Here is a 26,946-nt window from a genome sequence, read left to right as displayed (position 1 = left end):
TTAGCACATTTAAAAAACTTTAGGACCATGTTGAGAAAGATAACTAGCAGCATACCTTTCATAAAATGTGATTTTATCTTCTGACCCCAACCCTGTGTCTGCACAGGCAGTGAGTTGTATGGTTGGGTAATTGCTGGATGATTCTGAGATATGCAAGGGGAGAAAAAGGCTACAACCAAGAAGCTGGAAAAGCAGCAAAAGCTGATTGAATTTACTACAAATGGGTCATTCATTCAACAAACTTAAAACTAATATTTTTATTGCCCTGCGCATTTGACCTGTGCAGGTGCTGAAATGAGCGTGTGTGTTCTAGATGTCTGGGCTGTGCTCAGGTGCACTCCGGGCTGGCCATGTGGCTAGCAGTCGACACAGCAGTGTGGCCAACTCTGCTGCTTTTATTATTATTGTTATTGTTTTTCTTGAGCTATTTTGCCCACAGTTCTGGTTCTCTGCTCTGGTTTTTTTTAAAGTAGTCAAATTATTTGCTCTGGGTCTCCGTTAGTTTTGGAAGATTCAGCTCTAAAGAGAACACTGTTTTACTACCGGATAGGTGGAGCTCCCAGAGAAGTCTTCACTTAAAAAAATGTCTGTCTCATGCCATTGTCTGATGTAATAAACAACCAGATTTGTTTCTACTTTAAATAATTTCTGGTGAAGACAAAGAAGCTTGGATGATCTTTAATTGAAATGTCAGATTAGTGCCTCCAATTTCATCACTTGCAAATGATTTTTTAGATGTTTTTAAATGAATGCATATTTTTTTCTGCTAATATATAATATGTACTGAACTGGTTTGGGGAAAAAATGCCAAATGTTAGCTGTATTTTTTTCTAAGTGGAGCTGAAGTTCCAAGATCTAAAAAAGATTGTTATGCGGGGAATAGTGACATAGCGACACTGGAGGCAACCCATCTGGGTTTGTATTCAGCTCTGCCTCTTGCCAGCAATGTGACCTTGGGCATGTGACTCAGCTCTCTCTCAGCCTCAGTTTCCCCTGTCTAAAATGGGATAGCAACAGTATCTACCTTCTAGGATAGTTGTAAAGATTAGTTGAGTTAACATGCTAAAAATAGTGCGTGGCACATGATACTTAGCAGGTTGCTGTTATTTTATCACTATTATTATCCTCTTGGCACTGGTCCCATCCATAGAATGGAAGGTTTACATAGTTATATTTCAAATGTAATTCACTACTGAATGAGGTAGATTGGACACTACAGAGACTTGGGCAGTGGTGGGATTCAAATAATTTAACAACCAGTTCTCTGCCCTAATAACTGTTTTAAGTATTAAAAAAACAATACACCAAAAGGTACCATATTTTTGGCTCCATAAGACGCACTCCCCCCCCCCCAAAAGTGGAGGGGAAAATGCCCATGCATCTTATGCAGCAAATGTTCATTTTTTTAAATCTGCTGCGGGGTGCTGCTCTGGAAACGTATGTAGAATGAGCACCAGTGGGAGCATAATCATACCTGCCGTGATGGCGTGCAGAACCCCAGTATCTGCTGAGTGTTCTCCTTATTCCGGTGTCCACAGTTGCATGCAGAGCAGGAGCGAAGGTGAGCAACGTTGTGTGGGCGCATTCATCTGGCATCATTGAGAGCAGATGTGAGAGGTTAGCTGCAGAGGTGGAGGGCTGCGCTGCAGCTGCTGGAGCTCTGTGTGAAGTGCTGACGTCACTTGTTGCTAGCAATAGCATTTCATTGGCTGGCTGGCTGGCACATAGGAGAGGGGGCAAAGGTGCGAGGCACGTGCAGTGAGCAAGGAAGCCAGTGAGAGCACAGACAAAGCAGCAGCAGAGGGAGCAGGCTGTGCTGCTCATCTGCATCAGTTTATTCCAGCTGGAATCCAGGTAGTTTACCTATGTGGTGACATTAGAAGAAAAAATAACTGGACTTTTCCTAGTGCAGCAGCAGGAGGGTATCCTGAATCAAAGAAGAGCAACAACCTGAATGACGGGTCCTGGAATCTAAAATACTTCAGGGCCAGCAGATTTACTATCCCCTACATCGCCCATAAACACTCACTGTTTCGGGGTGTTTCACGCTGCATCTTCGCAGCTAAATTGTGCTCCCAAACCCAGCCATTCAAGTAGACTGGATGCCTGAGCATGCCGCAGACCACAGTGGTACCGGGGATACTGCCGTTCCCTCCAAATACTGGAGCTGTGTCTGATACAGGGCCTTATGCCATGTATAGCATGGCATAAAGTGCTGAGTGGACCAGAGCCTGCACATGTGCCATGGGAACATGGGAAAGGTGCCGTTTATGAGCAATCCAGGGGGTTTCATATGGCAGGGTATCTCAAATCGGGATGCCCCAAGGAAATGGACCAAAACCCCACATTTTGGTCCATTTTAAGTCACCCCTTGTGGCATTGGTCCTCTGTACTACCAGGAACTGCTGATACTTACCGTACCTCTTCTAGAAGCGTTCTGTAGCAGCCACAGAGCAGCCCCTCAGGCTTGCAGGGTGCGCAGTAATGTGCACAGCTGTACAGCAAGCATGATAAACTGCTGGCGGGCATATAGGGCACAAATAACAAAGTGGTAAGAATCAGCGGCCTCGTTTCCAGCGGTACGGAGGGCCAATGTACACGGGGGCATCCCAATTTGGAATGCCCCCTGCTGTGGACTAACGGAAAGTCCAGTCATTTTTTAGTATCGATAGATTTCATCTTTAAAGCAAACCAACACCAATTTGTGAGAAAATGGGTCTGAGTACCCGCGCACTAGGCTCAGGGGAGCATCCCGATTGCGAGGAACCGCCGTCCTCGAAGGCTGGTTTCACTTACCTCACCACGCTCCCCGGCGAAACTGCACCTGCACACCTGCAGCTGGCCTGACTGCCATTGCCCAATCACAGATGCCAGTCTTTCAGGGGGGCAATGTGCAAGTAAGCCTAGTATGCGAGTACCAACACCCATTTTCCTAAAAAGCATAATTCTGGGACACAGGCCTCATGCATGTACCATAAATTTAAAAAAACCATGCTCGTAGATGAAAAAATGGGACGAAACTATAGACTGTGCTCCCCAAGCCCACTGCTGTGTTTCAGGTTCCCTCTGCAGCTGCTGGTCCGGACCTTGCCGGATTGGTGCTACAACTTGCCAACACCTGGTGTCGAGCCGTTGACGTAAACCCCTCACCTAACCCCCCTCCTTAGCTTCTGACATTAACCCCCTCACCTAACCCCCAGCCGCTGACCAGAACCCCTCATATATCCCCCCTCCCCAGTCTGTATTTGGTGCTCTGTATATTAATGTTTGGGTCTGGGAACAGGATCTGCTGATGCGCCCCTAAGGGTCCATTCACACGACCATATCCTTGAAAATCCGAAAAAAAACCACTGATGATGTCTGTGTTGCGTCCATTTTTTTCAAGACCCATTGACTGTGGAAACAAAATACAGTCATGTGAATGGAGTCTAAGAAAGTATCTTTCCATAACCTGTCCCCTATGAGGGTATAACTCTAATGGTGTCCCCCATAACAGTGTGTCAGCAGCTAGTCCACCTGCATAACAGTGCATCTGTAGTAGATCCACTCCATAATAGTGTGATATTACTGTATTTTCTTGCAGAAAAATACCACATTCTTTTGCTACCTACACAAATGTCAAAGGAGAAAAGGCTAGCATATAAAATTCCTTTTAAACTGAAGATAGTAAAATATGCTAAGAAACATGGAAACAGAGCAGCGGTGAGACATTTTGGGCCACCTCCTACTGAAAAAATGATAAGGGAGTGGATAAAACAGGAGGATCAGCTGCAAAAAGCAAGATAAATGTATGCATGCTCTTCATGGGCATGCTATAAAGTGGCCAGAGTTAGACGTGGACATGAAAGAATGGATCACACATCACAGGAATAATAGTTTCTCAATCTCTACAAAAATTATAATATATGAAGCCAAAGGCATAGCTGTAGAGAAAGGCGTTCAGGATTTTACTGGATCACCATCACGGTGCTACAGAGTTATGAAGCGATGTGGCCTTGCCATGTGTACCAAAACTAGAATTGCACAAAACATGCCAAAAGAATATGAGTCAAAGATTCTGTCTTTTCACAAATTTGTAATTGATGCTAGGAAGAAAAATGATTTTGAAATTGGCCAGATTGGGAACATGGACGAAGTCCCGCTAACCTTTGATGTGCCATCTAACAGGACATTTGATCTGAAAGGTGCCAAAACCATAACCGTGAAAACATCAGGACATGAGAAAACCCATTACACAGTTGTGTTGTCCTGCTGTGCAGGTGGCACGAAACTGCCACCGATGTTAATATTCAAAAGGAAAATCATGCCAAAAGAAGTGATCCTACGAGGAGTTGTTGTGCACATTCATGAGAAAGGATGGATGGATGAAAATGGAATGAGAGAGTGGATTGAAAAAGTTTGGTTCAAATCGTACAAAAATCTGCTCGATTAGTGCCTGATCAGTTTAGAGCACATATTAGCGAAACAAACAAACAAAAACAACTTTAAAGAAGTGAAGACTCCTGGGGGTCTTACCAGCCAGTTGCAACCTCTTGACGTTTCCATCAACAAACCATTTAAAGTCTTTATGCGAGAAGAGTGGAACAAATGGATGGCTGCTGGTGATCATGATCTGACACCAACTGGACGAATGAAGAGACCCACCATCACTCAAGTTTGTGAATGAGTGAAAACATCATGGCAGTCAGTGAAGAAGGAAACCGTGGTACAGTCATTCAAAACTGTGGCATTAACAATGTCTTATGGTACTGAAGATGCTAACATATATGAAAATAGCGAAGAAAGTGATATTGATTGTGGTGAGCAACTGAGCTTCTTAAATTCTGACACTAAGGGTGATGAGTTCCTGGGGTTCCCGGACAACTAGAAGAGTACTTGAACATTAAAGTCTCTTCTCATTTGTTAATAACAGTGTTAATGGATGTTAATACTGCTGTTGAGTTTACATTGTTGAAATATTATTGTGGTATGTTTTATTAAATATTTTAACACAGCATTTGGTTCAGAATTTGTTTATTTTTATTTTCCTTCATAAAACCCTAGGTGCATCTTATGGTCAAGTGCATCTTATGGAGCAAAAAATATGGTAGTTTGTTATTTCATGCATTTAATACTTAAATAAGAACAATAAAAGAGGTACACAAAACTAGATTATGTTATAAGAGTTTTAAAATATTAATGAAAAAATATTTAATAATATCTGACAAAACAATAAAACTTATTTAAGATAGTTCCATATTGGTGGGGTTTTTTTAATTAATTTTTTTTTAGTGAGAGGAGGGAAGACAGAGACAGACTCCGAATGGGCCCTGACCAGAATCTGCCAGGCAAGCCCTGCCATCTGGGGCCCTTGCTCCATTGCAACTGGAGCCTTTTTTTTTTTTTTTTTTTTTTTTAGTGCCTGAGGTGGAGCCTATGGAGTCCATTGAGCCATTCTCAGCATCTGGGGCCAACTTGCTTCATTCGAGCCCTGGCTACAGGAGGGGAAGGGAAGAAAGAAAGAAAAGCGAGGGGGTGGTGGTGAAGAAGCAGATGGGCACTTCTCCTATATGTCCTGGTCGGGAATTGAACCTGGGACATCCACAAGCCAGGCTGACACTCTACCACTGAGCCAATCGGCCAGGACCCCATACTGTTTCTTGATTGGTGTCTTCACATGCCATTTTTTTCACCTATGAACAGAATGAACATAACTATGGAAGCTTACAATAAGCTGTTGCACAGATGAATGTTAAAGAGTAAGGAATGTAAACTTGTGATTTCTACATTGGACGGCTGCCCAGGCACTCACTTTAGAGAAAACTCAGATTACGAGTGCCATTTAACAACTGTTTTGCCGAACTCAACAAATGATTAGGGTACTGGTTATGCCAAACCGTTGCAAACCAGCTGAATCCCACCACTGGAGTTGGGTAGAAAATAAAGACCTGGGAATTCAAAAATCAGAGGGAGTTTTGCATATGGTATGTTCATAGACAAAGCATCAACTCACATAACTTAAATTTTTAAACATTATATATTCTATGCCTATTATATCGTTCTAATAGTGATTCTTTTTAAAATATAAATGCTACTGTCATCTAGTATGTATAAGCAAATAGTAAACATTATATGGTAAATACAGAGCACAGTCACTAATTGTTATTGTGTCAACTGTTCTTATCTTTTAGAACTCTTCAACAATAAATACACTCGATAAGAACCATGGCTTTAAAAGCACTACCAGAACAAGACAAAACATTTTTCACCATTGTAATTTTACTAGCCTATTTGGTAAGTCAACTCTACTTTCATAAGAATATGATGAAAGAATTCTTAACAGTGCTACCAAACTATTTTCTACGTCTGATTCCATATTTTAAATTTTTTTCAAGTTGCATTTTATATTTTTACATTTCGTTAACAAATTAAAAATTGCTTCTGAGTCTGGACATTTGTAACATTGTTAAAATTATTGTATTTAAACTTAGATGAAGTCAAAATCACAGCATTTCCTGCAGCCCCTTGACAGTTAGTACCTTGGGTTTATCGGTATCCCCACAGCACAGCCTAGATCCTAGAAACACAGAGTCTAATTTGGAACCAGCACTCACAGAATTTGTGGAGTATTTAGAATTGATTTTTTCTTAGTTCTATTATTTTTATATACTTATTTATATCCTTGGCTCCAAAAAGCATTTAAGGACAGATGGAGAATTTTCATGATTGAAAGCTTGACAGAAAGATCTATGAAACTGTTCACCTTGTTTAGTTTGAAGATATACTCATGATCTACAGCTATGAAAAGAATTTACACTGAAGGCAGTATCCAAAGTCTTCTTGGAAGACAAAATAAGAGGAAATGGGGTCCATTTGCGGACTGGGATGCAGGCAATGCGAGGCAAGCTTCCTTGCAGTTGCGGTTGTTATACATCAGAATGCAGGTTTAGGAGGGAGGTTGGGGAGTGTCATTTTCAAAGCCATTACAGTCTCTTTGCGGTGGGAGGGAATCTCCCTCCTCTATTAAATAAAATTAAACTCCTCTAAGACTGGTAGTCAAGGGCAGTTAAGAGAGACAGGAGATTATTAGACCTTTAGCACCAAGTCATGTTCTAGTCTTAAATTTCCTCTTGACCTCTCCCTCTTGCCCACATTGGAGGTTCAGGCTTTGATTTTATAGAAAGAGGCTGGGGGACATCGTTATAGGGATTTCTGATTCAAGGTGCAGGTAGTTTGTACTGAATAATTGCTAATAATTAAAATCACCAAAACCAATTTTGTGTGCACCTCTGTGTGACAGACTTGATCCATGCCAGCAGTCTGTTCTCCCAGTGCTTCCTAAGGTTTTCAGCTTTCATCTCAGAAAACAAAAGGATAGTCAGGAAGGTCATTGAGGGCATTCCTGCTCTTGATAAAAGGTTGAATGGATTGTTATCACCAACCTGAAATTGTTATTTCCAACAGTTTTTACAAAATAGTGTTAAGCAGATTAACACACATTTTTGTAGGATGATAGTATATAAAGTGACTTTACTGTTTTTATATAAAATAAGAAATATTTTGGAAAATGAGATACAACTTTTATTTTTGCCAAAATAGATCATCTTTCCATTTAAGTCCTATACTGTGAAGCAAAGTATAATATTAGGTCCCATTTCAATTGTTAAATGGTAATCAGTAAGAATGTAAGTTCATATTTACATAGCACTTTACTTTGAATCTTTCAGGGAGTTTAGCTCCTACTGTCATCTTCATCATAGGCCAGAATTTACTGATCACATGATTGTCAGAAGTTTTTGAAAGATAATTTCTAAAAAAATACAGTTCGCCTGAAAAAGGTTGAAACTTCTACATCAAAACTGGGTGGCAGATATAGCTGAAGGATAATAGCAAAGTGCCTGTAGCTTTACCAATTTATTTCATTTATTTATTTATTCAATTGATTATCCTTAAATGTGCGATATTTCTTGATGATAGGAAAATATAGTTTTGGAAATCAGAAATTTTCAGATTGCAAAAGGACCTTGGGCCTCTGCATAACTATTCTTTTATATAGCCTCTCAGAAAAGAGAGCATCTCCTAAGTAGTGTTCTAGCTCGGGTCCTCAGAAATGTATCAGAGGAAGATAGCAGTTGATTCCAAGAAAAAAGGAGATCTCATTCAAGGAATACAAAGAAGAATTAGGCGTATTGATTTATTTGTTCCACTGACTTCGTAAAGTGAAAATTAAATTGGCCTCACTCTAGCTTAATGTTTACATTCAGTGATTATGGGAATTACACTGATGATATTGTTTCTTTCTTGCAAAAAATGCAATTAACTTTTTTTTCTTTTTTTTAAACTTTTTTAAATATAATGTTTTATGAAACTTTTTTTTCAGGTATGTAAAGTGATTTGTGAAACAGGGGACTGTAGACAACAAGAATTCAGGGCTCGGTCTGGAAATTGTGTTCTCTGCAAGCAATGTGGGCCTGGCATGGAGTTGTCTAAGGTATGGTTTGCATGGTAAGATTGTAGATCTGTGTTTTTAAAATACATTCTTTTTAGCTAAATTCTTTTAGTTAATTACTAGTGAAGATTTGGACACAATGACAGGATTCATGGTTCCTTGTGTCACTTTAGCTAAATATAACACAATTCCCTTTTCAGTACTTTTTTAAAATGTTTATTTTATTGATTTTAAAGAGAGGGGAAAGGGAAAGAGAGAGAGACAGGAACATCAATCATCAATCTGTCCCTGTATGTGCCCTGACCAGGGATTGAACCAGCAACCTCTGCACTTCGGGATGATGCTCTAACTAACCAACCAAACTATCCAGACAGGGCACTTTTCTATACTTTTAACTATGTGTCTGACTGAGATAAAAGAAACAGGTTCTAATAACCAGAACTCAATAAATGTCATTATATTATATGTCAGTGTTTGTTGTATTTTATTGAAAGAATAGCATTAAGTTTTACTTGCATTAATTAAGAAGAATTGGTAGTCTACTAAGATTTAAATATAAAGCATTGATAACAGCAAGTGGTAATGCAACCATTTACTGAGACTTCTTTTTCTTAAAATGAATGTTATTATTGCTACTCAAGAAGTAGAGTTCTTTTTTTTTTTTTTTTAATAAATTTTTATTAATGGTAATGGGATGACATTAATAAATCAGGGTACATATATTCAAAGAAAACATGACTAGGTTATTTTGTCATCAAATTATGTTGCAAACCCCTCGCCCAAAGTCAGATTGTCCTCCGTCACCCTCTATCTAGTTCTCTGTGCCCCTCCCCCTCCCCCTAACTCTCTCCCTCCCTCCCTCCCATGTCCTCCCTCCCCCCCCCCCCCACCCTTGGTAACCACCACACTCTTGTCCATGTCTCTTAGTCTCATTTTTATGTTCCACCAATGTATGGAATCATGTAGTTCTTGTTTTTTTCTGATTTGCTTATTTCACTCCTTATAATGTTATCAAGATCCCACCATTTTGCTGTAAATGATCTGATGTCATCATTTCTTATGGCTGAGTAGTATTCCATAGTGTATATGTGCCACATCTTCTTTATCCAGTCTTCTATTGAAGGGCTTTTGGGTTGTTTCCATGTCTTGGCCACTGTGAACAGTGCTGCAATGAACATGGGGCTACATGTGTCTTCACGTATCAATGTTTCTGAGGTTTTGGGGTATATACCCAGTAGAGGGATTGCTGGGTCATAAGGTAGTTCTATTTGCAGTTTTTTGAGGAACCACCATACTTTCCTCCATAATGGTTGTACTACTTTACAGTCCCACCAACAGTGAATGAGGGTTCCTTTTTCTCCACAGCCTCTCCAACATTTGCTATTACCCGTCTTGTTGATAATAGCTAATCTAACAGGAGTGAGGTGGTATCTCATTGTAGTTTTGATTTGCATTTCTCTAATAACTAATGAAGCTGAGCATCTTTTCATATATCTGTTGGCCATTTGTATCTCTTCCTGGGAGAAGTGTCTGTTCATGTCCTCTTCCCATTTTTTTATTGGATTGCTTGTTTGTTTGTTGTTGAGTTTTATGAGTTCTTTGTAAATTTTGGATATTAGGCCCTTATCTGAGCTGTCGTTTGAAAATATCAGTTCCCATATAGTTGGCTGTCTGTTTATTTTGATATCAGTTTCTCTTGCTGAGCAAAAACTTTTAATTCTGATGTAGTCCCATTCATTTATCTTTGCCTTCACTTCTCTTGCCATTGGAGTCAAGTTCATAAAATGTTCTTTAAAACCCAGGTCCATGATTTTAGTACCTATGTCTTCTTCTATGTACTTTATTGTTTCAGGTCTTATATTTAGGTCTTTGATCCATTTTGAATTAATTTTAGTACACGGGGACAGGCTGTAGTCGAGTTTCATTCTTTTGCATGTGGCTTTCCAGTTTTCCCAACACCATTTGTTGAAGAGGCTTTCTTTTCTCCATTGTGTGTTGTTGGCCCCTTTATCAAAGATTATTTGACCATATATATGTGGTTTTATTTCTGGGCTTTCTATTCTGTTCCATTGGTCTGAGTGTCTATTTTTCTGCCAATACCATGCTGTTTTGATTATCGTGGCCCTATAATATAGTTTAAAGTCAGGTATTGTAATGCCCCCAGCTTCATTCTTTTTCCTTAGGATTGTTTTGGCTATTCGGGGTTTTTTATAGTTCCATATAAATCTGATGATTTTTTGTTCCATTTCTTTAAAAAATCTCATAGGGATTTTGATGGGAATTGCATTAAATTTGTATATTGCTTTGGGTAATATGGCCATTTTGATTATATTTATTCTTCCTATCCAAGAACAAGGAATATTTTTCCATCTCATTGTATCTTTTTCGATTTCCCTTAACAATGCTTTGTAATTTTCATTATATAGGTCCTTTACGTTCTTTGTTATGTTTATTCCTAGGTATTTTATTTTTTTTGTTGCAATCGTGAAGGGAATTATTTTTTTTAGTTCGTTTTCTAATATTTCATTGTTGGCATATAGAAAGGCTATGGACTTTTGTATGTTAATTTTGTATCCTGCGACCTTACTGTATTGGTTTATTGTTTCTAATAATCTTTTTGTGGAGTCCTTCGGGTTTTCGATGTATAGGGTCATATCATCAGCAAAAAGTGATAGCTTTACTTCTTCTTTTCCGATATGGATGCCTTTTATTTCTTTGTCTTGTCTGATTGCTCTGGCCAGAACTTCTAGCACCACGTTGAATAAGAGTGGAGAGAGTGGACAACCCTGTCTTGTTCCTGATTTAAGGTAGAAAGTCCTCAGTTTTATGCCGTTTAATAGGATGTTGGCTGATGGTTTATCATATATGGCCTTTATCATGTTGAGATATTTTCCTTCTCTACCCATTTTGTTGAGAGTCTTAAACATAAAATTGTGTTGTATTTTATCAAAAGCCTTTTCTGCATCTATTGATAAGATCATGTGGGTTTTGTTCTTTGTTTTGTTGATATGGTGTATTACGTTAACCGTTTTACGTATGTTGAACCATCCTTGAGATTCTGGGATGAATCCCACTTGATCATGATGTATTAGTTTTTAATATGTTGTTGTATTCGGTTTACCAGTATTTTGTTTAGTATTTTAGCATCTGTATTCATTAGAGATATTGGTCTGTAGTTTTCTTTTTTTGTGCCATCCTTGCCAGGTTTTGGTGTGAGGGTTATGTTGGCCTCATAAAATGTGTTTGGAAGTATTGCTTCTTCTTCAATTTTTTGGAAGACTTTGAGTAGAATAGGAACCAAGTCTTCTTTGAATGTTTGATAGAATTCACTAGTATAACCGTCTGGGCCTGGACTTTTATTTTTGGGGAGATTTTTAATAGTTTTTTCTATTTCCTCCCTGCTGATTGGTCTGTTTAGGCTTTCTGCTTCTTCATGACTCAGTCTAGGAAGGTTGTATTGTTCTAGGAATTTATCCATTTCTTCTAGATTGTTGTATTTGGTGGCATATAATTTTTCATAGTATTCTACAATAATTCTTTGTATATCTATGATGTCTGTGGTGATCTCTCCTCTTTCATTTTGGATTTTATTTATTTGAGTCCTGTGTCTCTTTTCCTTGGTGAGTCTTGCCAAGGGTTTGTCAATTTTGTTGATCTTTTCAAAGAAGCAGCTCCTTGTTTTATTGATTTTTTCTATAGTTTTTCTGTTCTCTATTTCATTTATTTCTGCTCTGATTTTTATTATCTCCTTTCTTCGGCTGGTTTTGGGTTGTCTTTGTTCTTCTTTTTCTAGTTCCTTAAGGTGTGAAGTTAAGTGGTTTACTTCGGCTCTCTCTTGTTTGTTCATATAGGCCTGAAGTGATATGAACTTTCCTCTTATTACTGCTTTTGCTGCATCCCAGAGATTCTGATATGTCGTATTTTCATTTTCATTTGTCTGTATATATCTTTTGATTTCTGCACTTATTTCTTCTTTGACCCATTCATTTTTTAGAAGTATGTTGTTTAGTTTCCACATTTTTGTGGGTTTTTCCCCCTCTTTTTTGCAGTTGAATTCTAGTTTCAAGGCTTTATGATCAGAAAATATGCTTGGTACAATTTCAATTTTTCTAAATTTGCTGATATTGTCTTTGTGGCCCAACATATGGTCAATTCTTGAGAATGTTCCATGTACACTAGAGAAAAATGTATACTCTGTCGCTTTGGGATGAAGTGTCCTGTAGATGTCTATCATATCCAGGTGTTCTAGTATTTCGTTTAAGGCCACTATATCTTTATTGATTCTCTGTTTGGATGACCGATCTAGAGCCGTCAGCGGTGTATTGAGGTCTCCAAGTATGATTGTATTTTTGTTAGTTTTTGTTTTAAGGTCTATAAGTAGCTGTCTTATATATTTTGGTGCTCCTTGGTTTGGTGCATATATATTAAGGATTGTTATGTCTTCTTGATTCAACTTCCCCTTAATCATTATGAAATGACCATTTTTGTCTCTGAGTACTTTTTCTGTCTTGTAGTCAGCATTATTAGATATGAGTATTGCTACACCTGCTTTTTTTTGGGTGTTGTTTGCTTGGGGTATTGTTTTCCAGCCTTTCACTTTGAATTTGTTTTTATCCTTGTTGCTTAGATGTGTTTCTTGTAGGCAGCATATAGTTGGATTTTCTTTTTTAATCCATTCTGCTACTCTGTGTCTTTTTATTGGTAAGTTTAATCCATTTACATTTAGTGTAATTATTGACACTTGTGGGTTCCCTACTGCCATTTTATAAATTGCTTTCTGTTAGTTTTGCATCTAGTTTGATTCTTCTCTTTTGTTTTTCTATCATTTGTTTTTGTTTGTTTGTGTTCCATACTTCTTTCCTCTGTTGCTACCTTTTTTAAGTCAAGTGTTTTTGTGGTGGTTTTTTTAAGGGTGGTTACCATTAAGTAATGAAAAGGGTACCTACCATATTCATTGTAGTACCCTATCTTATAAGTATTTCTGCACTTCATCATCCTTTGCTACTGTTAATCTCCATCCTCTCCCCCCTTTTTTTCCTTTGTTGTCACAGTTTAAGTTTGGTTTTATTGTGTTCTTGGTGGAGCTGTTACTTGTGGTGTTGTTTTCTTTTGTTCTTTGAATCTGGTTGGAAAACCCCCCTTAGTATTTCCTGGAGTGGGGGCTTTCTGTTGATAAATTCTCTCATCTTTTCTGTATTTGTGAATGTTTTTATATCTCCTTCATACTTGAAGGATAGCTTTGATGGGTATAGTATTCTTGGCTGAAAGTTCCTCTCTTTCAGGGCTTTGAATATTGGGGTCCACTCTCTTCTAGCTTGTAGAGTTTCTGCTGAGAAATCTGATGATAATCTAATAGGCCTTCCTTTATATGTTGTACTCTTCTTTTCCCTGGCTGCCTTGAGAATTTTTTCTTTGTCATTGGTTTGTGTCATCTTTATTATGATGTGCCTTGGAGTGGGTTTGTTGGGGTTAAGAAAACTTGGTGTTCTGTTTGCTTCTTGAATTTGAGGCTTTAGTTCCTTCCACAGGCTTGGGAAGTTCTCGTCTATTATTTGTTTGAGTATATTCTCCATTCCATTTTCTTTCTCTTCTCCCTCTGATATACCTATTATTCTTATGTTATTCTTTCTGATGGAGTCAGACAATTCCTGTAGGGCTTTCTCATTTTTTATTATTTTTGAGTCTCTTTCTTCTTCTCTCTGTTGTGCCTCAAGTTGTTTGTTTTCTATTTCACTAATCCTATCTTCAATCTGGGCTGTTCTGTTAGCTAAGCTTGTTACCTCGTTTTTCAGCTCGTGAATTGAGTTTTTCATTTCTGTTTGATTTGTTTTTATAGTTTCAATTTCCTTGGTAATATATTCTTTGTGTTCATTGAGTTGTTTTCTGATCTCCCTATATTGCCTTTCTGTGTTTTCTTGTATATCTCTGAGTATTTTTAAGATTTCTAGTTTAAATTCTCTGTCATTTAGCTCCAAGGCTTCCAATATGTTAAGTCTTTTCTCCATAGATTTTTCCACATCTATTTGTGTTACCTCTCTTTCTTTTGTATCCATAATATTCGATTTCCTCTTTCTTATCGGCATCTGAGGGTGGTCTTATTGATAGCACTAATTAGAATTAATAAAGAGTAAAAAGAAAAAAAAAAAAAAAGGGTAAAACACCCCACAAAAAAAACAGTAATAATTTATTATTTCCCCCTTTTTTCTCTCTTCTCTTTCCCTCCTCTCCCCTCCTCAGGGAAATATCGTGCGTATAATGGAGGGCCTGATTTGGGGTGAAGAGTTCAAGGGGCAAAAAAAGGGAGTAGGGACCTACTAAATGCAAAAAAAAAAAAAAAAAAAAAGGAAGAAAATCTTAGACAAGCATAAGATGATTTGCTTGTAAGTGATGGTCAACTAAGAGATATAATGAGAGGGATAAGAGGGAATCAGAAAAAAGGACCAAAAAAGAATAATAAAGAAGAAAAAATAAAAATAATAAGTAAAAATCCGTTGTATTAAGTAGAGCGAAGACTAAATACAATGGAGACCTTGGGTTGGGAGGACCCAAAATGCCACAAAAATAAACAAACAAGAGAAAAAAAAAATAAAAACAAAAGCAAAAAAGAGAAATAAAGCCAAAAAAAAGCCTTGAGTCCCAAATTAACTAATTTGTTCGTGATTGAGGATTATATGGGAGGAAAGTAAAATGAGAAAAGAAAAAACGAATAGAAAGGAAAAAATAAGAAAAAGAGAAAAATGAAGGAAGAAATAAAATAGGAGGAGAAAAAAACAAAATAAAGCAAGACAAAAAAACAAAAACAAAAGAGGAGAGAGTGAGAGTTAAGTGTTTTGGAGTATAACCTTAAAGGAGGGTGAGGATGAAGAAGAAAAATAAAATGCAACACTCATGGGTAGTGTAGTTCAAGAAAGGGGAAGCATAAGATGGGCAGAGAATAGAAGGACCGAGGTGGAGGAAATAAAGGCAAAAAGATAGAAGAAACAAGCAACAACAACAACAACAAAAAAAAAAATTAGTGGATTAAGTTGTAAAGTCTGTGGGTTTTTCTTGATTTTGAGAGGTTTACTTCTTCCTTTTTCTTTTCTGTCCCTCTTCCTAGTCGGTGACTCTGTACCCCAGGCTCTGCCCCTGTGTCACTCTTAGGTAGGGATTTGCAGTTGATGGGATTCTATGGCAATGTCATATAATTGGCTTTAGTCTTGCTGGAAGTAAAGGCTTGTTGGCGTTTGCAGGGTCCAGCGATGAGAGAGTTTGCTTTCCTGGATTCTCTCTCCTAGTCCCCCCTTTCTGAATTAGCAGCCTGGTGATCCAGCTATAAGGCTGCAACTGCTTCTGCCTGGGGAGTAAGAGGCTCAAAGAGCTGGGAAATCCCCACTCTATCCCCACTCAGTGCAAGGCTTTGGGAAAGGCTCTGAGAGTCAGGGCCTCCAGTGTAATCAGGCGGGGGTGGGAGTCAATTGTTGTCAAGGTGACTGTTCAGCGCCTATCATTTAGTTGGACCTCTCAACCCAGGCTTTCCACATTTTGTAGCCTGTTTTTGCAGGGAAGAAGAGGCACTAGTCTCTGCTTACGACTAGTGTAGTATAGACCTTATTATCTGCCAAGTCCTTCTTGTTAGCGTTTATCCCTGAATATGGAGGCTCTATCAATCAGAAGTTGCCCCCGCCCCTTTAGCGAGAGGCACTAAAAAATATCACGCCTCTTGTCTTGGATCGCTGAACTGAGAGAGATCTTATCAATTAGAACCGAGGGTGCGCAGATTTTATGGGTTAAGCTAATTTCAGTGATTGGGTCGCAGCTGTGTTTCGGAAGGTATTTTAGGCTGCCTGCGCGCGCCCCTCCCCCAACGCTTGATTGTTAGCTTGAATGGCTGGGTGAGGTGCCCCGCCCACGGAGAGAATCTCCCAAGCCTCTCCCGCTCGCCCCGCCGCTGGCGGCTGGACCGCACCAGGCGCAGGATAATGGAGCCCCCTGGGTGTGCGGGCCAGTAGGGCGCCCTGGGCGCGTGGAATGCCCAAGGCACGCGCGCGAATGGGGCGCTCAGGGCACCGGTGGCCGGCGACCCCCACTCGCAGTGTGCGGGCCGCTGGGAACGTCAGTGGTGCTCAACCGGACCGGGCGCGCGCGCGGCGGCTCGTGGCGGCCGCTCGCGGTGGCGGTTCGCAGGGGCTCGCGGCGGCTCGCGGTCGGCCGCTCGCGGCGGCTTGTGGTTCCCAAGTATATGGGCTGACTCACCGCGGCCGCACTCCCTGGCGGCTTGAATGAGTGTCGCTGAGGTAGCTTCCTCCACACCCTCGTCTCTCAGATTCAAGTGATAACAGTCCTTTTGCTTTCAGTTTGTGTGGAACTCCGGAATGCTCCGAGGATAAATTTTTCTGTTTCTAGTTGATAAATTTGTTGTGATTTAGCGGAGAGCTGTCGGACGCGCTTCTCACGGCGCCATTTCCGTGACGTCACAAGAAGTAGAGTTCAATAGTGTCTTAAGTAATGACGCTTCAAGGGGGGTGGGGGTGGGGGTGGGGGGTGGGTTCTGAAACCTACCCTTGTGATAGGCTAGGGATATATTATTCTTTGGTTCTAAATAAAGCATCAAACTCTTCCTGTTAGAAAAGGAACAAAAGATTTTTCTTTTTATTTAAAGTGACTTAGAAGTTTTTTGCCCCTACAGACTGCCATTATTTAATGTTGAATCTTCTCATTCATAGATTTTTTGTTCAATGATCTACAAATAGTAGAAAACTAAGATTTGTGCATACCACAAGTAATTCCTGGCGTATGGCCTCTCTCTGGTTGTTGCATTAAATAAGTGGTAGCTTTTAGTATCCTGGGCTTTCCATTTGGATTGAAACTGGCCAACCTGTGAACTTTGTGTGATGTCCAGTTAATGGTAGCACCTCAGCTGATATGGTTTAATCTGTGGACTGTAGTAACATGCATTTTCAGACAGAGGCTTTGCTCTGTGTGGGTGTATAAAGACTCATAGAAGATCTGCATATCTATGTAGAATCAGTGGGCAAAGTAGTTAAAAACGCAGTGGGTCCCAAGAGGAGCACAGATGATGTTTCTACACCTCTGAAGTTCTTCCTTCCCCACAACTCTGTGAAACTTTACAAATGTCAAGATGAGTAAATCATTTCTGAGAAATTGCTCCCTAACCTTCATCCTTTGAATACAGAGACTGTAATCTCAAAATAATTTCTGGAGAATCAAACCAGAAGATGAAGCTACTATTAGCTCTAATATTTTTTATTTTAAAAAAATCGATCTCCTGAGATGATCTGATAATAGTTTTCACATTTTGTAATGTTTCATGGACATCCAGGAGAAATATTTTTCTGTAGGTAGCAGTTTTCCCTGAGCGTTGAACTAGCTGTCCAATCTCATTACAGTGGAAGTAGCCAAAGGGAAACAGTTCAAATGATTCTTCTCTATGTACTTATTTCATTTATTAATTTTCATTTCAATATTTCTTACTATTTTCTTCACTTAAAAGAAAGACCAGGACAAATTGAGTGAGGAAGAACAAAGTGGAAGTAATGACGTCACTGAAATATTAGATTCTCAAGCTCCACTTAGACGCACAAATGTTACAAATGTGTATGGTCCATCCTGAGGGCAGGTGCCTGCCTCACTCAGCTTGCATCCTCACTGTCTATGCAGAGCACCTCGCTCCTCGCGGACACAGAGCATATCTTTGCTAAAGGAGTGAATGAATCAGTGAATCTCAGGTAGTTTCAGGAAAAAGTGACAATTAAATCTAGTAATATAAAAGTTAACAAATTTGTATGTGTTATAAATAATATATTTCACCAAGTCTTTTATCTTGATTTTAACTCTTAGTAAATAAAATTAGCACTGAGCCTTGACCGTGGTCTAAGATGCAAAACATAATCGAGGCAAAGGAATCAAACTTGCTAATGGAAGTATGAATATATTTTTATTTCCCAGTTAACTAATCAAGGCAGAGAGCTTGAGGTTTTCTAAGCAATTACTTTGAGCCTAAAATTTCTAAACTTGACCACTCATAAATTTGCAGTTTCTTTTTGGGCTGCCTTTATTAAGTTTTTAGCAATAACATATACCTTTCATAGGAAAGAAAAGTAAGTTTTGAACATATTAAAATCAGATAAATTAAGAAATATATTTAACTGGTTAATTATCACATCCCACCTTAAAAATCAAGGGAAAGTATAGTCTTTTAACTGAGACTAAAGTTTTTATTAATTGTCAGGTGACTGCATTTATAAAGAGTCTAATTACGTTTTACTTGGAATACTAAGTATATGCTACTCACTGTTTAAGACATTGAAATGGCCCTGGCTGGTTGGCTCAGTGGTAGAGCCTGCCCTGTCCTGGGTTCGATTCCCAGTCAGGGTGCACAAGAGAAGCAACCATCTGCTTTTCCTTTCCCCAACTCCTTCCTCTCTCTCTTCCTCTCCTGCAGCCATAGCTTTATTAGTTTGAGCACATCAGCCCAGGGCACTGAGGATGGCTCCATGGAGCCTCTACCTCAGGTGCTAAAAATAGCTTTATTGTGAGCATGGCCCCAGATGAGCAGAGCATCGGCCCCAGACAAGCATTGCCAGGTGGATCTTGGTCAGCGTGCATGCAGAAGTCTGTCTCTCCATCTCCCCTCATCTTACTTGGGAAAAGAAAAGACGTTGAAATGTGGCTTGTGTCACCAAGAAACTGGATTGTTTATTTGATTTTAACAACTGAATTTAAGTTGCACTGTTATAGCTGTTGTATCAGACAGTGCCTTTCTCGAATGGTGAGCTTTCCTCCAGAAGTTCTAGCATAGGGCCAACTTCTAAAACAGATAGCTGTCCAAATTGTGTTGACTGCATGCCCATGCACAGTGCTGGTGCTGTCCTCTCGTCAGCCTTTGTCCTTTCCTTCCTCCTTTGAGCTTCCCTGGTGCTGGCTGCTGGTTTCCAAACACACCTGTTTCTGTTCCTTCGCAGCTCCTGTGTGGTTCTGCCTAGAGGGACCCTCTTGGGCCTTCTTCAGCATCCCATCACATTTGGTTTCCAGTTCCCTCCCTGAAAGCCCCCAATATCATTTCTTCTTATTTAGGTTATTTTAATAATTCAGCTTAATTAGTAGTTTTTCTTGTATCTTTGGGGAAATTGCTGACCCATCATTGAGCCATTAGGGGACTGTTTTAAGGATTTTATACTTTGAGCCATATTTGGTTTTTCTCTCTTCTACTATAGGGTTTAGATTTTGAAAGCTTATGAGAAAGATAACTGATAATGTCTTTTTCCTATTTCTGAGGCAAAAAACACACAAAATACTGTTTACATTGCTCTGCAAGAAGTACACACTGGGCGTTCGTTCTGGGCAGTGAGTGTGGGTAGGAGTGTGACATAGCCATCCTTTCAGCTCATGAGAATAAACACCATTGCGATATATAAGAGGGGCTGAGTTTTGTTTTCCTAAAGTGACCACTCAGACTTTTACTTTCTGCTGTCTGAAATGTGCCTGGCCCCGGCCCCTCCTCCCTCCTGAGCATGAAGGCCAACAATGTGCTTTTAACATGATCACCTCCCAGCAGTAAATCAGGAAGCTCATTTTCTCATGAACCACTTGAAAGAGACTTTCAAGTCTCTGGCACAATTTTCCAAGTAAGCTTTTCTAACCAATTATTGGGGTGACTTTAGCTCTGGGAGAAAATTAATTCCTGTAAGCAGTAGCACACTTCTCTCTACACAGGTGCATGTGCAGCTTCCTATTTTAAAAGATAACGACTTTTTGTAAAACTGTTTTCATCCATATGAAGAAAATTACATAAAAAATGTAATTTGCAAGCACAAAAAGATTCATTTTTGCTACTTAATTACAGTGTTGCTTGCTTTATTTATGTTTAATTATACCTAATCGGGTCCTGTGATGTTTGGCAGATATTAACAAGCTCTAGCTTGTACTTTTTATTTCAGAAACTCAAACCGCAGATTTTCATAAACTGAAAGTTGGGAGAAATATGACTTTGGTTTTGTTTTATGAAAGGACTTTTAAAAAGTTGATTTCTGAACACCAGCCATGCAATCTAATTTGTCATTTTCATTTGTGTGCCCTAGATTTTCTCCACAACTAATTTCTTCTTCATCCAGAATTGAACTTTTAAAGGTCAAAGAACCAAAGTTAATAACTTATTGGCTATACAAATAAATAATGCTTCAATAGTGCTTTAGCCCCAGGGCTCCAGAACGTATATCCTGGACAATAGTGGGCCTGTGAGGCTCCCATGGCCTGAGGACCTGCTCCTCGGAAATGTAGGTGTCAGTGGGACCCCTTTATGTTTTTATTCAGTGCAGAGGGAGATGAGGATTTGAAGACTATTTACTTTGAGTCATTTTATTACTGCAAAGCCACCAAATATGGCTTAAAATAATTATAGTGTCTCTGTGATTTATATAGTGTCTCTGTATTTATTTATTTCTTTTTCTAGTGCTTTAGAAATAGGACAGTCCATTCTAAAAGTGATTACTGCCCTGGACACTATACTGTAATTTAAATTCTGGAAACTACATTCTCTGAATTTTCAGTTAATTAAATGTTTCTGATTTATAACATGTAGAATGGTCACTTCATAAATTTCTTGACTATCATAGATTGAAAGCTATGTTATTTTTAAGTGTTTAAAAATAATAGGCAGGTTTTCTTTTTTTCTTTTTCTTTTTTTACAGGGACAGAGAGAAAGTCAGAAAGAGGGATAGATAGGGACAGACAGACAGGAACGGAGAGAGATGAGAAGCATCAATCATTAGTTTTTCATTGCGACACCTTAGTTGTTCATTGATTGCTTTCTCATATGTGCCTTGACCGTGGGCCTTAAGCAAACCGAGTAACCCCTTGCTTGAGTCAGTGACCTTGGGTCCAAGCTGGTGAGCTTTTTGCTCAAGCCAGATGAGCCCGCGCTCAAGCTAGTGACCTCGGGGTCTCGAACCTGGGTCCTTCCGCATCCCAGTCCGATGCTCTATCCGCTGCACCACCGCCTGGTCAGGCCAGGTTTTCTAATGTTATATTTTTTAATTGGCAAATACTTTAGCAAAAAAAAACTTAAATAACATTCCCCCCCCCCCAAATAATCTCTATAAAAATTCCTAGGGGACTGTTTTATATATAGTGTATGCTCAGTACATCATATCATTATTTGTGGTACTATGGTAGTAATTGATACAACGCCTCATTCAAGCCCTCATCTAAATCTACCACAAAATGAATTTTGTCACCAAAACATAAACTCTAAGCAGAAACAGTAACTTGATACCCAGATAATAAAGGCAACTAGGATGCTTGGAGAGCTTTTATTTCTGTACATGATTTTGGGCAGTATAGAATAAACCCCCAATTTTTTTTATGACATCTTCATTTACAAAATATGATGACACAAAATGATCTATGGTAAAAATGCATTGGTTAAAATAGTCCTTGTGTACAGTGTGAACTCTAGAACACAGTAAAAAATAAGCACAAAGATCTCAGCACTAAAGTCTGTGATCCTTTTTGAACACAGATGTGACTGTTTATATTTTTCAAGTTCATTTCTTTTGGATCATTTAATCTAGTTTCTTAGAAATGGAGAGAAGTGAGGCCTTGTAGACAGTGATACTCAGCAGGAGCAAGAAATGGTAACTGACTGCCTGGCAGGGGTGTTAGAACAGCAAACTGCCCGCCCTTGCTGCCGCCACTCACAGGCATGGGTCCCTGGGTCTTTGTGTTACAGCACAATGCAGCAGTTGATTCAACCAGATAAGGTGAAATTCTATTTTAGGTAACTTGTTTGTTTATTTATTTATTTATTTATTTGTATTTTTCTGAAGTTGGAAACGGGGAGGCAGTCAGACGGACTCCCGCATGCACCTACCGGGATCCACCCGGCATGCCCACCAGGGGGCGATGCTCTGCTCATCTGGGGCATTGCTCTGTTTTGACCAGAGCCATTTTAGCGCCTGAGGTAGAGGCCATGGAGCCATCCTCAGCGCCCGGGGCCAACTTTGCTCCAATGGAGCCTCAGTTGTGGGAGGGGAAAAGAGAGACAGAGAGGAAGGAGAGGGGGAGGGGTGGAGAAGCAGATGGGCGCTTCTCCTGTGTGCCCTGGCCGGGAATCGAGCCCAGGACTCCTGCACGCTGGGCCGACGCTCTACCACTGAGCCAACCGGCCAGGGCAGGTAACTTGTTTTTTTAAAAAGCAAGTAATTGTGATTTATTTTTTGAAACATTTTTATTCAGTAAAAATATTTAAGATGGAAAGTAATGTTTTAAGTAACCTAGAAAAAAGTTGGGAGTTTAAAGATTCCCTATTCCCCAGGGTTACACTTGAATCGGGAAAGGTGGTTTGCTGGGTTGTAGAAAACCCAAAATAATAATCACCCTATATGGGTATCATTTATTTGACAAATGCTTACTGTGTGCTTCATTTACAGTTTAGAGCAGTAATGGGCAATCTTTTGAGCTTGGTGTGTCAAAATTCGCCAAAAAACCAAGCATAACTCGGGTGGTGTGTCACTTCGAGAGAAAAAAAAACATAATTTTGCAATATTTAAAGTTTAAATAACAAAAATGTATAATTGTAATATATAACTGTATTTAATAAACCAAAAACTAATTATTTAACCTACCTGCTTAGTGACTTCTTGTTCATCTGTCAGTCGTTTCTTTTGTTGGTCTTGATATTATTTAACTTGTGTGGGGTGTCATGAACTAAGGTAAGTGAGGGGGAGGGGGAATTCTTTAACCTGCTATTAGTGACTTTTTTGTTGCTGAATTTCATTGGCTAAATCTTCAATTGAAGGTTGGTATTTTGTACACTTCAAGCCCAAGCAAGTGCTACTAACTTCATCTGTCTGTTTCTTATTGTTGGTTTTGATATTATTTAACGCTGATAATAAGGTCTCACAAAGTACGTAGAAGGAAAAATTGTGAGTAAAGCCATTGCTATCTTTTTCAGGGTGCTAAAAGTGTCTGGTAATCGGTTGCAAGCACTCCAAATTTCCTGTTCATAGTGATACTCCTTTTGATTCTCCAAGCGGCACCTTTCCAGATTCACAAGTTTTGACTTCCAAGTCGATAAACACCTGAGCCCAGATGCTGTCTTGAAATTCTGCAAGTTGCATCTTATGTAAATTAAGATGGCTGCCGCTATTTCTAAGGGCGGGAAACGGCACCCATAGCACAGGCCTTCACCTCTCCCAGCCTCCCCCTCACTTATCTCAGTAACGATGGTCAATTAGAAATCCACGACACCCCAGAACAGTAGATTGGATGATGGTTGCTGTGGTTATGTGGTTGCTGGTAATGGCGATCAAGGGCCCCCAGAGATGCGTCCCCCACGCATTCCGCTGCTCCCTGCTCCACCGGCCAGAAGTGAGGTCAAAGATCCCTAGCAGGGGTTGTCAAACTTTTTATAAAAACCGCCCACTTTTGCAGTGCTGGTCAACCTAGTCCCTACCACCCACTAGTGGGTGTTTCAGCTTTATTGGTGGGTGTAGCAGAGCAACCAAACGGTGCCATGATTGGCCCACCATGAGAGCTGGAATGCCCACTAGTGGGCAGTAGGGACCAGGTTGACCAGCACTGCAAAAGTGGGCAGTTTTTATAAAAAGTTTGACGACCCCTGCAACCGGAAGTCCCAGAACTAGATGCTCTGTGCCGGAGTTCTGTTGTTTAGGCCTATAGATCTCCGGCACAGGGTGTCTACACTGCAGCAAATGTTTTATCCTCGGCTACTGCACCTGGTCGTGCAGGAGCCGAGGATGAAACGTCCTTCTTGGCATGCAGCCCCATACTTCTCTGGTATGTGGCCGCATGTCATTGAAAATGGCGCCTGACCTGTGGTGGCGCAGTGGATAAAGCGTCAACCTGGAAACGCTGAGGTTGCCGGTTCAAAACCCTGGGCTTGCCTGGTCAAGGCACATATGGGAGTTGATGCTTCCTGCTCCTCCCCCCTTCTCTCTCTCTCTCTCTCTCTCTCTCTCTCTCTCTCTCCCCCCTCTCTATAATAAATAAATAAAATCTTTGAAAAAAAGATAAAAAAAAAGAAAAAAAGAAAATGGCTACACGTGTCAGTGCTGACACGCGTGTCATAGCCCCCATCATGGGTTTAGAGGCTTAATAGGTTTTTTGTTTATTTCTCAGAACAACTTCATAGGGCAGGTATTATTAGCACCATTTTGTTAACAGTGATAGCTAGCTAGTTGTGAGTAAAGGAAGGGAGGAAATGGAATCTGACATTAGGCCTCATTCACTAGAAAGCCACAGCATTCATAGGCTCCCCTGGGCATGGTGGCATCCTTGCCCTTGGGACTTACTTCTGTAAGTGGTCAGGAAAAATCTTCCCAGTTAGGGATTATGGGTGGGAGATAAGAGGAGGAATTCCGCTGCGGGTCACATGCCCAGTGGAAGCCACGATGGTGCAGAGCAGGGGTCCCCAAACTTTTTACACAGGGGGCCAGTTCACTGTCCCTCAGACCGTTGGAGGGCCGGACTATAAAAAAAACTATAAAAAAATCCCTATGCACACTGCACATATCTTATTTTAAGGTAGAAAAACAAAACGGTAACAAATACAATATTTAAAATAAAGAACAAGTAAATTTAAATCAACAAACTGACCAGTATTTTAATGGGAACTATGGGCCTGCTTTTGGCTAATGAGATGGTCAATGTGCTCCTCTCACTGACCACCAATGAAAGAGGTGCCCCTTCCGAAAGTGCAGCGGGGGCTGGATGAATGGCCTCAGGGGGCCACATGCGGGCCGTAGTTTGGGGACCCCTGGTGCAGAGGGAAGTGAACACATGCACAGTAGAAACCAGGTGACACAGCAGAACTTTGGGACATGTGCAGTCGAAGCTAAGATGGTGACCATAAAGAGGAAGTGCCTAATCTGGAGAAAAGACAAGACTGGGTAGGGGAAAGCTTCAGCACAAGCCCCAAAAGGTTGGGAAAAAGGTTGGTTAGTTCAAAAGAATTCCTGGTCTTTTTCCAGCCTGCAATACAATCAAAGTTAAAGGTCTCTCTTGGTAGCATTTGCCCCTTCACTGGCACATATTCTTTCTATAGAAGCCACACAGGCTCAAGCATGGGCTCCAAGTGCTGGCCGGGCAGCTGGTAGTCTCCAAGCACAGACCTGGTACAGCAATGCAGTGTGCTGGCTAGAGTGCAGACATAACAGAGACTAAGCTAGCTGGACGGGGACAGAGACTAGACTAAGCTTTGGCATGAGTTTAACTGAAGTATGGGTTTAACCCAGGCATGGCCAACATATGGCCCGCAGGCCGGATGTGACCCGCAATTAAATTTTTAATATTCTCCGCACATCGCACTGTGGAAATGAAATAAGTGGTACTTTAAAATCATTATACATAAACTACAATATCTAACCATTGTATAACAATGAAAGTTAAAATCTCAGCTACTCAGAAGCGGAAGCATCTTTGATTATTGGAAATGGAGATATATAAGAAGATAGTGATACGTGGAAAAGAATTCCGCGTGTGACTAATCTAGGGTTTACTTCCAATAATTGGTTGAATGGATTCACGATACTTCTTTATTTTTAAAAAAAATTCCATTATAAAGATTTTTTTTGTTAATTTGTTGTACTAAATTACTTACATTTATTCATAAACAAATTACATAATAAAATTTTGTTTACTTAAACAAATCATTTTTATATTTAATGTTTTTTAATTTTAATATTTCATCCAGCCCGTGAAAAAAGTTTCCTTTCTAATCTGGCCTGGGGGCAAAAACTGTTGGCCACACCTAGTTTAACCCATTGTTGGGCAAATGAGTTGTAAAAACTGTATTTTCTGTTTTTGCTCACTCTTATTGTTAAAAATGGCCACTGCTCACGTGATGATGCTCTCACGTGATACAGGTGATTGCTTTCATGCTTGGGAAGGGGCGTGGTTATGCTAATGTGTGCTGGGGGAGGACTTTTATGCCAAAAAGTTTTAAAAGAAGGAGCTCGGAGGCCATTTTGAGAGAGAGACCACATTGTTGTGGAGAGAGGAGGAGACCACGTGGTTTGGAGGAGAGGAGGCAGTCAAGATGGCCGGGTGCTGAAGGAGAAGCCAGTTTGTGCAGAGAGGAGATGGGAGATGGGGAACCAGAGGGGATAAGACTAGTAGGGGCCTTTGATTCTAGGAAAACTCGGATGTGTCAGTAGCTTTGTGAGCACTGAATGAGTGGGTTTTGGAGCTCATTGTGTTTGTGTTTAATCGCTTGCCGAGTGCGAGCTAGGAATAAAGGTAATGGCCCACCAGTTCTTGGCTCTGTTATTTTATTACTGTCTGTCCAAAACAAATGCGAACCTGCAAAGGCCAGGCAGCTGTGATGTGACCGCAGCTACTGGCCCTGCACCCCTGTTATGCCTTACCAATGCTGGACCAAGGCATAGAAGTTCTGGACCCCACTCTTCATCTGGGCTTGATGAAGACAAGGCTGGACTTCTTCCACAGCAGAACAGATGGAATTGAGACACTGGGAACCTGGGGGTAGTCTTTTATTT

At 40.1% G+C, this 26,946-nt stretch overlaps 1 protein-coding gene across 2 annotated transcripts in view; it reads left to right on the top strand.

Moving 5' to 3' along the window:
• The window catches only part of TNFRSF19 (TNF receptor superfamily member 19), a 114,102-nt gene that overhangs the window by 19,921 nt on the left and 67,235 nt on the right, over window positions 1–26,946 (top strand). For both annotated transcript variants that reach the window (XM_066236724.1, XM_066236725.1), the window contains exons 2-3: window positions 6,171–6,273; window positions 8,360–8,470. In XM_066236724.1, the coding sequence (XP_066092821.1) occupies window positions 6,205–6,273; window positions 8,360–8,470 (180 nt within the window). In that variant the 5' untranslated portion in view covers window positions 6,171–6,204. The remainder of the gene's footprint in view (window positions 1–6,170; window positions 6,274–8,359; window positions 8,471–26,946) is intronic.

Source organism: Saccopteryx bilineata, chromosome 6 (assembly GCF_036850765.1).
Source record: "Saccopteryx bilineata isolate mSacBil1 chromosome 6, mSacBil1_pri_phased_curated, whole genome shotgun sequence".
In the NCBI taxonomy this organism is placed as follows: domain Eukaryota; kingdom Metazoa; phylum Chordata; class Mammalia; order Chiroptera; family Emballonuridae; genus Saccopteryx; species Saccopteryx bilineata.
The sequence above is the reverse complement of the archived record's forward strand: the minus strand, read 5'-3'. Positions and strand labels throughout refer to the sequence as shown.